Genomic DNA, 10,895 nt, shown 5'->3' with positions numbered 1-10,895 from the left:
TTGAAAAAGAGATTATATTAAATGATTGTTTGGAAACATGGTTTAACTTATATTTTTTAGAAAAATTAATTTTTTTAAATTATTGTTTTAGTTTTTAGATCATTTTGATGTGCTGATATGAAAAATAATTTTTAAAAATAAAAAAATATTATCTTGATATGTATTTTTAAGTGAAAAGTACTTTAAAAAATAATCACAACCATACTCTCAAATACACATAAAATAGCCAATCGCTTAGCTCGTTTATTTTTTTTTTTAATTTAATGCCCAAGTTCACACAACATCAAGTTATTTTAAATTTAGCTAAAATATTATTTTCTATAAAAAGTGAATAAATATGCTATGTCACAAGAAAAAACAAATACTATAAGAAAAATTGTTATTGATCAAATCACACTATCAATATTTATTGGCAGATTCCCCATCTAATTACTTATAATTAACTCATCATTTACTCTTCCATGCCCTTATCAGTTTCAAAAAATCAATGATACTTAATTTTGATCAATTGTTTTTAATTCTTATTGATTTAATATTTAAAATAAAGCTCCAGAATAATTAAAATTTACATATTTGATAAAATATTTTTATCTAATATTAAATTAAATAAAGAATTAGTATATAATCATTAGAAAAGTCCTTTATTGTTGAGAGAGAGCTTGGTGTTCCTAAAGCTTATCATAAGAAGTAAGGTCCTTGATCAACAACACCATCCAGTTCATTACAAATCCATATCAAGAGTTGGGCCACAATTTGATTCTATCGCTATTGGGTTTGGGATTTAATCTAAACTCAAAAGCCCATGATATCCAGCTTGTAAAGAGAAAAAAAAACAGCAGGAAAAAGTTGCAAAAAGAAACGCTTGCAAAGAAGGAAATTAGATTACAACAGGGAGTAACATTTTAGCTCCAGAGGGAGAAGAGAGAAAGCGACTCGCAGTAGCAATGGAGGCGGAATTGAAAGAGATGCTTAACGATCTTGATTCTCTCAAGCAATCACTGCCTGATCCCTCAAATCTTGCTTCTTCAATTCTTAAGGTAATGGAATTTTGCTTGATTTCTTTCTATTTATCTACGTCCTCCTATTCTTTGATCAGTTTTTATGAATCAAAACCTACCCTGTTGCTAATTGATTTTTACCTTTTATTTTATTTTATGAAGCTGCAATCGCGTGTTGAGCATCTCACGAAGCTGGCAAAGTCTGCACCTGTTCGGCGTACGAAAGTTCAGGTTTTTTTATTTAATTTTATCTTTCTTGAGGAGTTTTTGAGTTGGTGGTTAGTATATAGGATTGTGATTTATTTTTTTTTTGTTGTTGGTGGTGGCAGGATATGAGCGCGGAGGTGGTAGATAGTAATCCATATAGTAGGCTAATGGCACTTCAGAGGATGGGTATTGTGGACAATTATGAGCGCATTCGGGACTTCTCTGTTGCCATTGTTGTCTGTATTTATCTCCTCTTCCACTTTCTTTTACCCTTTTAGGATTTAATTCGACATTGAAATTGTAAAATGCCGCTCGTACACTATGATGATCTGCCACCCCAATAAGTAGAGCATGCATTCTATGGTTTTTTAACTCATCAAGTGCAACAAATATATGTAACAGACGTTTTGTGTTGATATACCTTATGTTCAATTTTTTGTTTGTTTTCATACTATCACAGGGAATTGGTGGTGTTGGCAGTGTTGCGGCTGAGATGTTAACAAGGTGTGGCATAGGTCGTCTTTTGTTGTATGATTATGACAAAGTGGAGTTAGCTAACATGAATAGGCTTTTCTTCCGTCCGGAACAGGTTTTTCACTTTCACTCGCTTCTTTCTTATTGTAAACTTTGTGGAAACAACTTGCTTTTCAACAAAATTATTAAACATTTTTCTTTCTTTTTTATCATATGAGGAAGTTCTTTTCTTTACTCAAGTTAAATGTGCTGATTAATATATTTGTTTGAAATTGTATGAAAAATCATGTTTGTACTCGTTATTTAGAAAAAAACTTTTGCATTCATAGGTTGGCATGACAAAGACTGATGCTGCCAGTCAGACCCTTTCAGACATCAATCCTGATGTCGTCCTTGAGGTGAGTGTCTTCAAAAAGTTGTTCCTTGTCTTGTTTTGCACATGCAAAAGCTCTGTTTTTGTTTTTCTTCTATTCTTGTGTGCGGGATGGGGCCGGGGGTGTCATTGGTCATAGATATAGGGACTTGGCACAGTGGAAAGGAGAAATATAGGGTAAACATTTATTATCTAGCTATATAATCTGGTAGTGTGTTGCTTCATTTCTTCTGATAATTTGCATTTTGGCCATTCAAGTGCCCGGCTTTGATTAATTTTGCATCTGAGCTCTCTGAAAATGATAACAGAAGAAAGAGTAATTGATTATATTCCTATTATTACTGTATACTGATTGGTTCTTTATTGTTCAGAGCTTCACATTGAACATCACGACAGTGCAAGGATTTGAAACCTTTATGTCAAGTTTAAGAAATAAATCATTTCGCCCAAATAAAGAAGGCAGTGGAGTAGATCTCGTTTTGAGCTGTGTGGATAATTATGAGGCAAGGATGGCTGTTAACCAGGTAAAGAATTCTGTTATATTAAGTATTCATTTCCCATTTTGTGGTTTTGATTTGGCATGTAAAAGCCCAATAACCTACCATGTAATGTTTTTGTTCTGATGCTTGTCATTTTCGAATTATTTTTCATTGACTTGTCTCTAGTTCGTTTTAAAAATTCAAATTTAGTATTTTATTGTCACCTTTGAATTTAATATTCTTTTAATTATTATAGATTTCGTATATAATTTTATCATTTATATGCAGGCTTGCAATGAGTTGAATCAAACATGGATGGAGTCTGGTAAGCAACATCATTCTTAAATACTGATTTATTCAATAACCAGAAGAGTTATGTGCACCCACTGTGCTCTCAAACTGCTTTTGCATAAACAAATGTGTACCAGTGTGACATATAAAAGGGTTTCAATACATGCTTCCATGAAAATTCTGTTTTGGATCCAGTCCAGAGTAAGCTTAAGCTTCTCCGGTGTCTGTCTCTATTGATTTGCAGTAACATGTTGAACATGACAAGGTGGATTTGTATAACCTGTTCATGCTGCATAATTGCCTTTGGATCATTGGATGCTTCCAATGGAGTTTGAATTATTTCTAGTACAATTTGTTCTGAACTATCAAGCCTCATTTGTCAGCAACAAATATTTAGGACACTTAATTCCTATGCAACAGGAATGCATATGTTTAAATTCCATGCATGAAATATAAATGGAGTTGAAGTTGCAAGTCTGAGCCTTATAAATTCTTGTGCTTCTAGTTTTTTGTTTGCAGAGTTCATCTGCTTTTTATACCTTATGTCATTCGGCACGTCTTCTTGGCACCCATCAATGAGATTAAATGAAGAGTTTTCTTGGCAGGTGTATCTGAGGATGCAGTCTCAGGTCACATACAACTGTTGATTCCTGGAGAAACTGCTTGTTTTGCATGTGCACCTCCTCTTGTATGTTCATTTACTTATCTGGGTATTTTGATTAATGGAGTTTCAGTGTAGGATTAGTGACCTTAATGCAAGATTCTGAAGTTGTTTTTTAAATTCTTATTGTGGCTTCATAATTTTATAAATAAAATCAATTTGGGATCAATATTTTGTTGCTTTTTTATAGAATATGAAAGGATTTCACTTTGATTAGGTTGTGGCATCTGGAGTAGACGAGCGTACTCTCAAACGTGAAGGAGTCTGTGCAGCATCTTTACCTACTACCATGGTAATTCCTTCACAAACTTTGTTAAATGATCTCATTTCTAGAAGTAACTCCGATACAGTGATGTCTAGCTGGAACGTTATTCTAATTGTGAGGAATATTATGTAAACTTTTGGATAGGCATAATGGCTCCTGGTGGTGCCTTTACATAAAAGCTTTTTTTCCCTTGTCAACTGATAGGCATAATGTGGTACATGACACCTGATTTTATTTTGCTGCATTGGATATTAATGGCTTGTGGTTTTGAATTTTTATTTCATGTTTTAATATCCAGTTGTATGAATTGCATTTCAGGGGGTTGTTGCGGGGCTTTTAGTGCAAAATACGCTGAAGTTACTGCTACAATTTGGACAAGTGTCTCCTTACCTGGTAAATTTCATGTTAACAACCCCCTTCCCCCATCTTTCTCTCTTGTTTTTTTTTTTTTTAATGATCGTTCTAGGCCTTAAGCTGAATTTAACAAGGTTATAGAACTTTATGTTTCTTTTCTAACCTAGTTTTCTTATCAAATTAGCAAATGCATGTTGATTATCCTGACTGATCTAGTTAGGTTTTGGCTTTAATGCATGGTTGCAGGGTTACAATTCTCTTAAAGATTTTTTCCCAACCATGGAAATGAGGCCGAACCCTCAATGTTCAAATGCTGCTTGTCTGGAGCGTCAGGTATCATAAACAGATCTGCCTTGATTTGCTACCAGATATCTTTCTGGAAAAATCTATTAATATGACATTTTGTTTTCTTGGTGATAGTAAGAATCATACTTATTGTGCAGAAAGAATACCTCCTTGTAAAGCCAGCTAGGGAGGCTGCAATTATAGCCAAGATGGAGGCAGAAGTACTATCAGTTCCAGAAGGCCCACTTCATACTGATAATGAATGGAACATCAGGTGGTTCTTAGGGTGATATAGTGGTGTATATACTACGATATATAGGTCCATAGCATGTAAATGAAACATATTTCGTGTTCAAATAATGTTAAAATATGATCAGATGCAAGTGCTTTGGTCCACCGATTGCTTTAGGAGAGAAGTTAGGCATGTTTTGACAAGAGTTCTTTTCCTTCATTACTTATTTATCATGTGATTTTCTTTTCTTTTCTGTGAGCTTAGGCAACATGTTCACTTGTTGTTCTTTGGTGTTTCTTCAGTGTTGTCGATGATAGTGCGCCGGAAAGGACAGATGCCACAAGTTCAGGTGATATTTACTGCTATATGACATTATGATGCAATAATGCTATTCACACTACAAAAACAAGAATAGATGGCAAGAAATTCCAAGCCATCAGATTGGTGGAACTTGCCAATAACTTTCACATTAGTCATGTGATTGGATGACTCACAATTTTCCTTGTTATTTTTTATTGTGAACTAGCATTGCACTTATCAACATTTGGTCCTAATTTCCTTGCGAAGTTTTCAATAAACTACATTTATTCAATCTAGCCTTGAGGCCCAAGGCTATGAACCCTGAAAAGCGCCATCTACTGGCAATTGCTGGCTGTAGGGGCACCCAGATTTGCACCTCGACAAATAAAGAATAAAATGAGCATTTAAATACACGCACATCCATGTTGTAGATAGGGCCAGTGTTTGGTCTTAGAACCATTCCATGTTAACATTGTGTCTGAATCTGAAATTTTTGGTATTGCAATGTTGTCCAAATGGTGCTCTCCTATTCAACATGTTGATTTTCTTTTATCTTTTCTGTCCATTTTAGATGCTCTTCCTGACGGTCTTACTCGTGAGCTCCCAGCTGCGGACGAGTTTCAAAAATTCCCTGCTGCTGAACCAGCTACAGCCACTTTTGACGACATTGAAGAACTTCGGAAACAACTTGATGCCCTCAATGCTGACTGATTAAGGTCCAATATTAGCATTTAGTGCAGATACAACTACAAAGTCAGGCGAAGGAAGAGATTCTATTTGACCAAGCCCTTTCTTGGGTCAATAAGGTTTTTTTTTTTTTTTAAGCTTTCGATGAGGGAGTTTAGCTGTGCATTGCTTTTGTTCCCTTGTACCCGCTTTTTACCATGACCATGTTTCCAACGTTGTTGTGTACCAGTCGAACTAATTTACTCAGTTTTAAACAAAACCAAAATTTACTGCGCGGCAAAAAAGATTTCTGGCTCGACACGCACACGCAAGGTCAAGGGCATTAGAATTTCAACTTAATTGCATGGCGTAAATCACCCAATCAAGTTTATTCAGGTTTAGAGTTTTTACTTTTTTAGCAAATAGCTTCACTTACCCCAGGCTAAGAACATCAATTATGTATCACGCAAAAAACAGAAGAATCTCATTCGGATGCACCCGTAAAAGCTAAATCCAACAACCCTTTCAAGAGTAGAAAGGGTGATCCCCTCGATAAACAAGAGCACGGGATAACAGCCCAGCTGAAGAGCAGGAGCATTACTAGGCTTGATCGTATAACTATAACTGATAATCAGGCTTGGCAAATGAAGAGCAGTAGTCATTATCTAGGGATCTTCGAACTTGATCAAAATTTGGTCCATCCGGGGTTGATGTTTTCTGACCTGCCATTGAAAGTACAAAAACAATTAAAAATTGACTATGAAACGCAGTTACATCCCTAAGCCACTGCAAATGATCCATGGAGGCTTGAAGAGTTTGTTGATGTGCGCCTGCATGAGCGTTACAGATATACTCAATGAGGTTGGTGCGCTAAACAGTTTGAGACATGTTTCGCGATGACATGTTAAGACTGGTTATCAGTACCAGCTAACAAGAAATTAGATGTATCAAACAGAAATGTTTTGGTCAGACTAAATTCTGCGGGAGCTTCAAGATAGATTAACTGAGCAACATCAGGGCTATGTTCAACAAAACTTACTTTAATACCAGCCATGGACAGCAGCTTGTGTGAAGCAATATACGCAATATCTGAATTGTTTAAGTGTTTCTCTACAAAATATATAACTTCAGAGACGCCAGACTGCAGAGAAGGCAAGCTAAATCCATTTAGAAATTAACAATGAAACGCAAGGGAAGAGGATATTGGAAGACAGCACTAACACTTGAACGAGGCACATTTCAAGAACTTAAAAAACAAGTACCGGCAAGATGGCAGAGTTACGTTCTGTGAGCTGAATTTTTGCAATAAAAGAAAAATTATTTAGATCAACATATTCCAATCATATACTAGATCCATGTTACATTCCAAACATTTAGTCAAAATTACAGGGATCATATCATGTAGCTATAGTTGAGCACTGCAGGTTGCAACCTAATGTCTTATTCAGCCTGGTTGGAAAGAAATCAACTGAAAACATAAATTATAATGTTCTTATCCATCCATGTTTCAGGTTTCCAGTATGCTTTCAAGTATATGTTGATATTCAAAAGCAAGTACACATCACTCTGTAAACAGGAAGTGTTTGAAAATTGTAAAGGGCAGGTTTAAACAATAGATATGTCCCTCAGTTTTCCAGATCCACCAAACTCTAATGGAACTGTGACCTCCTTCTTGACAAAGGAGGAATGGAAGCAGTACATTCTATCTATTTGCCTACTCATAATGTATACAAGGTACACAAAAAAGAGAAGGAAATCCTCAATGAGGCACTCGTAAAGCATATAACATAAGGAAGCGTGGTTAACAAACCTGAATGATTAGCTTGGCACATTCATTGCAGGGGAACATAGTCACATAAAGCCTCTGCGATAATTATAGAGGGAGAGACACTTCTTAGTTCTACTGGTGAGAAACAGCCTTTATTTTAAAGAATAATCACTAGAAAACTCAGAGAACAGCATCAACAATTATGCACGATATTGACGCAAATATACTTGTTTCAGAATGATAACATATATTTAATTCTGGTCAAACCATATAGTGGAAGAAGAGTTTGTGTGTGTGTTCAGGGTGGGGGATACAAATTGGATATAATAGGAAATGAGACAATTGCTTACCTGCCCAGCAGCAGAAGCATGATTTGTGTTCAGAATAGCATTGACTTCAGCATGACAAACATAACTACAACAGACAATTAGAGGTATTAGCTCGAAACATGAAGATATAGATATTAGCAAAGTCAAAAGGCAATTTAGTCAAAATCTCAATTAAGCATGAGTGCTGGACAATATGATATTTACAGTGGTGGCGGAGCAAAAATTCTACTTCTTGCACTAAAAAGCAGCTTTTCCTAGCACATCAATTAATTAGCAAGAAAAAGTGTAAATGCAAATATGATAACTAAATGTCTCTCTGTGAGTGCGTGCATGTAGCAGAACATGTATCATATGAAGCAGCAAGGTCAGAAGTGGAGTCAATGAAAGCACAGGCACTTACGGGTACTTTGTCTCCAGAGGATCCCCAGATATGGATTTCTGAAACATGACAGGTTAAGTTTATTACATGCGGTTCTTGGATGATATAATAAATGTAAATATCATATACCAACCTTTGCCCAGGGAAGCTTGTCATCTGAACAACCTCTTGGAAATCCATTATAGCCAATGCCTGACCAAAGATTAACATGATGATTGAAAACATCACAATGTACATGAGTATTATAGTCACCATCAAACTCAAAAACAACCGCATAACTGCTGTTCTACCATTACCAGAAATATATCACCAAACTAGAGTTACCATTTATTTATCTTCTTAAGAGAGGAATAGAACCACTGATGTAAAAAGAAGCCAGACAATAAGCAAAAGCAATTGGTTCGCAATCTCAAAGAAGAAAATCATTTTATTTAAATTACCAATCTCATTGCACCATTTCTTATTTTTTATTAGGAGAATCTAAGAGTTCACTTCTGTAGATGTCATCAATCCTTACTATTCATATTCTCATTTTCAATTCACTTTAAGAAGGAAATAAAAAACAAATGGAGTTCAAGATTCATAACTAAAAGGTAAAGAAAACTACATGCAAACTCAACTTACCAAGAATTATGCCATTTTGACTAACCAAACATGCCCCAACCTACAACACCAAATACATATTATCAAACACCTACAGTATCAACCAAACAAAGCATTTCAAGAACCAGAAAAAATAAAAATAAACATTCAAAGATCATGACCTGCCTGTTTGGGTCTTTAGATCTTTGAGCTGATAAAAACGCAATTGCCATGAAATAATCATCCCATGATAGATACCTGAAACCAAATCATATAATAAAAAACAAAACACTTCAAACAGTAAAGTTAAACAGTGAAAGCTTCAATCTTCAATAAATGAAAAAAAAAATCAAAGTGTGAAATTCGACTAACTCTTTGCGTTTGGAAGGATCAAACGGGCTCTGAATAGAGCATTTCTTCGAAACGTCAACGTTTGGAACCGATTTGGTTTTGGATAACAACCGCTTCCTGGAGTTGCTGTTGCTGAGGTAGAGGAAGCGAACAGCAAAAGCAGAAGCCAAAGCTCCGAAGACTGTGGCTGTGGAGACAAGTGCAAGCTCTCGAGAATTCATTGGAGTTTGATTTAACTAGGAAAGCCCGAGAAAATGAGAAGGAAAGTTTATCTCTGTTTTTTTTCCCCTTCTTCTCTTTTCTTGTGTTTGTTTCGCGAGAAAATTAGATCGGGAATCTGATAGGCTAGGGGTCGTACAGAAATTAGCGGGAAGAATTTACGAGGGAGAGTAGGAGGGAGATTACATTTCCCGCGCGTGGAAAACGGACGAGAGAGTGGCGATATTTTAGATACGGGTCGGATGGCATGGGTTTTTCAATCAAGTCGGGCTTAGCCCGTTTTATAAAAAAATGTAGAAAAAAAAATCGCAAATGATTTTTGGATTAATGGTGTGATAGTATTTTTATTGTGTGTATTAAAAATCTAGTTCGATAATGAACATATCGTCTTTTTTCTTAGATTATGAATAAATAATTATTTTTTTACTTTGAAAAAAAATTAAAATTTATTTTGTAGTTTATTTATAGTTATTTTTCAAATAATTTTTATATCAAAATATATATTAATGATATTTTTTATTTTTTAAAAATTATTTTTAATATCAATACATCATAATTCCGAACAAAAATAAAAAATAAAAACACCTATCAGGGCTTAGTTTTTCGATGGAACCAAGAGAGATTGCATCGTGGATCAAGACAATGTGATAACCATTTTGTCCAATTTAAAAAAACTTAATAAACTATATATTAGAGATTCATTAGTTTATTATTAGATTGATTGGAGGGAAATTGATTTTTTTTAAGAGTATAATATAATAGTTAAATTACTATTAAAAGCAAATTTTATTTAATTAGCATCTAAAGTTATTATTGACTTTTTATTATTAAAAAAAATCTAAATTGATATTAAAGAGTTTTTTTATATATATTTTCATCATGTTTTTTTTATTTATAATCAAGTTTATTTTATAACAATTTAATATTTTAATAAATATAAAATACTATTAAAAACAAAATATGATTGGTGCATATAACAAATACACCAACTTTTAAAGGGTTTGTGACGTCTTTAGACAGCGCATAAAGCATCGTGTGTTGGCCAAACAATGTTTACCACAAAGGTACTGAAATTATTTCAGCATCCTCTCTCTCAGGTGGCACGTATAGCTTACAAATTTTTAATTTGAAATCAATAATACTTTCTATTTTTTTTCTATTTCATCTTTCCTTCTCGGTCTCAACACCAAACCTTTTAAATTTTTAAATCAGCTCTTCAATTTGTTTTTCTTTTTAATTTGTTATATGTTCTTTTGATTTTTATTTATTTTATTTGAAATAATTTATAAAATTTTTAAAAAATAAATTTTATTATATTTTAATTTTTTTATATGTTAGATTTTGTCTCTATTCTTTTGTTTGCTATTTCTATTATTTGAGATAATTTTTAAAAATAATTGTTTTTATTATTTCATTCTCCTTCAATTTTTTTCCTATTGAATTTATTCCACAATCTTTTTACAGCTATGTTTTGTTTTTGATAATTTTTTTAATTTTTTTAAATTTTATCCTTAAATAATAAATTAATTATAAATTGAGTTTCTTAATTAAGTTGCAAGTTTGAGAGATTATTAACCCAAGTTTAGGAGATTTTTCTGAGTTTATTTGTTTTTTTTTTTTGTCTTTTTAAGCTCATTTTTTCTTATATAGTTTCATCTATCATTATTTACTGATAGGAGATT

General features: G+C 33.7%; 2 protein-coding genes across 5 annotated transcripts; one reads left to right on the top strand and one right to left on the bottom strand.

The window, feature by feature from the left end:
- Positions 1 to 840: 840 nt before the first annotated feature.
- On the top strand, positions 841 to 5,890 carry LOC105125309 (NAD(P)-binding Rossmann-fold superfamily protein). Of its 3 annotated transcripts, none has more exons than XM_011025696.1 (14): positions 841 to 1,037; positions 1,161 to 1,229; positions 1,328 to 1,441; positions 1,666 to 1,794; positions 2,009 to 2,077; positions 2,424 to 2,576; positions 2,820 to 2,856; positions 3,428 to 3,510; positions 3,701 to 3,775; positions 4,067 to 4,141; positions 4,349 to 4,435; positions 4,546 to 4,661; positions 4,922 to 4,968; positions 5,491 to 5,890. In XM_011025696.1, exons 1-14 carry the CDS (start codon positions 945 to 947, stop codon positions 5,628 to 5,630), a joined length of 1,287 nt encoding a protein of 428 aa, XP_011023998.1. In that variant the 5' UTR covers positions 841 to 944; the 3' UTR covers positions 5,631 to 5,890. The 3 variants fall into 3 exon arrangements, with proteins under 3 accessions (XP_011023998.1, XP_011023999.1, XP_011024000.1); XM_011025697.1 differs by lacking the exon at positions 5,491 to 5,890 and adding an exon at positions 5,060 to 5,211 and having other exon boundaries at positions 4,922 to 5,009; XM_011025698.1 differs by lacking the exon at positions 841 to 1,037 and having other exon boundaries at positions 1,328 to 1,445.
- LOC105125311 (Cytidine/deoxycytidylate deaminase family protein) lies at positions 5,750 to 9,405 on the bottom strand. Of its 2 annotated transcripts, XR_842222.1 has the most exons (10): positions 9,016 to 9,405; positions 8,826 to 8,901; positions 8,686 to 8,725; positions 8,195 to 8,253; positions 8,083 to 8,120; positions 7,704 to 7,767; positions 7,396 to 7,449; positions 6,625 to 6,726; positions 6,018 to 6,307; positions 5,750 to 5,973 (listed from the first exon to the last, which is right to left on the bottom strand). XR_842222.1 is itself a non-coding variant. In XM_011025699.1 (9 exons), the coding sequence occupies exons 1-9, from the start codon at positions 9,213 to 9,215 to the stop codon at positions 6,251 to 6,253; spliced, it is 690 nt and encodes a 229-aa protein (XP_011024001.1). In that variant the 5' UTR covers positions 9,216 to 9,405; the 3' UTR covers positions 5,997 to 6,250. The 2 variants fall into 2 exon arrangements, 1 of the variants encoding a protein (XP_011024001.1); XM_011025699.1 differs by lacking the exon at positions 5,750 to 5,973 and having other exon boundaries at positions 5,997 to 6,307.
- Positions 9,406 to 10,895: the final 1,490 nt, after the last annotated feature.

This window comes from Populus euphratica, unplaced genomic scaffold (genome assembly GCF_000495115.2).
Source record: "Populus euphratica unplaced genomic scaffold, PopEup_1.0 scaffold22.1, whole genome shotgun sequence".
Lineage (NCBI taxonomy): Eukaryota > Viridiplantae > Streptophyta > Magnoliopsida > Malpighiales > Salicaceae > Populus > Populus euphratica.
Note: the sequence above shows the minus strand (reverse complement) of the source record. Positions and strands in the feature narration are given on the sequence as shown.

Bases quoted from the DNA above. Each gene is read 5' to 3' on its own strand.
- LOC105125311 (XM_011025699.1), bottom strand. From the start codon at position 9,215: ATGAATTCTCGAGAGCTTGCACTTGTCTCCACAGCCACAGTCTTCGGA. The intron at 7,768-8,082 runs GTAAGTGCCTGT...TGTCTGTTGTAG, and splicing joins CCTCTGGAGACAAAGTACCC to TTATGTTTGTCATGCTGAAG. The intron at 7,450-7,703 runs GTAAGCAATTGT...TAATTATCGCAG, and splicing joins ATGCTTCTGCTGCTGGGCAG to AGGCTTTATGTGACTATGTT.
- LOC105125309 (XM_011025696.1), top strand. From the start codon at position 945: ATGGAGGCGGAATTGAAAGAGATGCTTAACGATCTTGATTCTCTCAAG. The intron at 1,442-1,665 runs GTCTGTATTTAT...ATACTATCACAG, and splicing joins ACTTCTCTGTTGCCATTGTT to GGAATTGGTGGTGTTGGCAG. The intron at 4,436-4,545 runs GTATCATAAACA...CTTATTGTGCAG, and splicing joins CTGCTTGTCTGGAGCGTCAG to AAAGAATACCTCCTTGTAAA.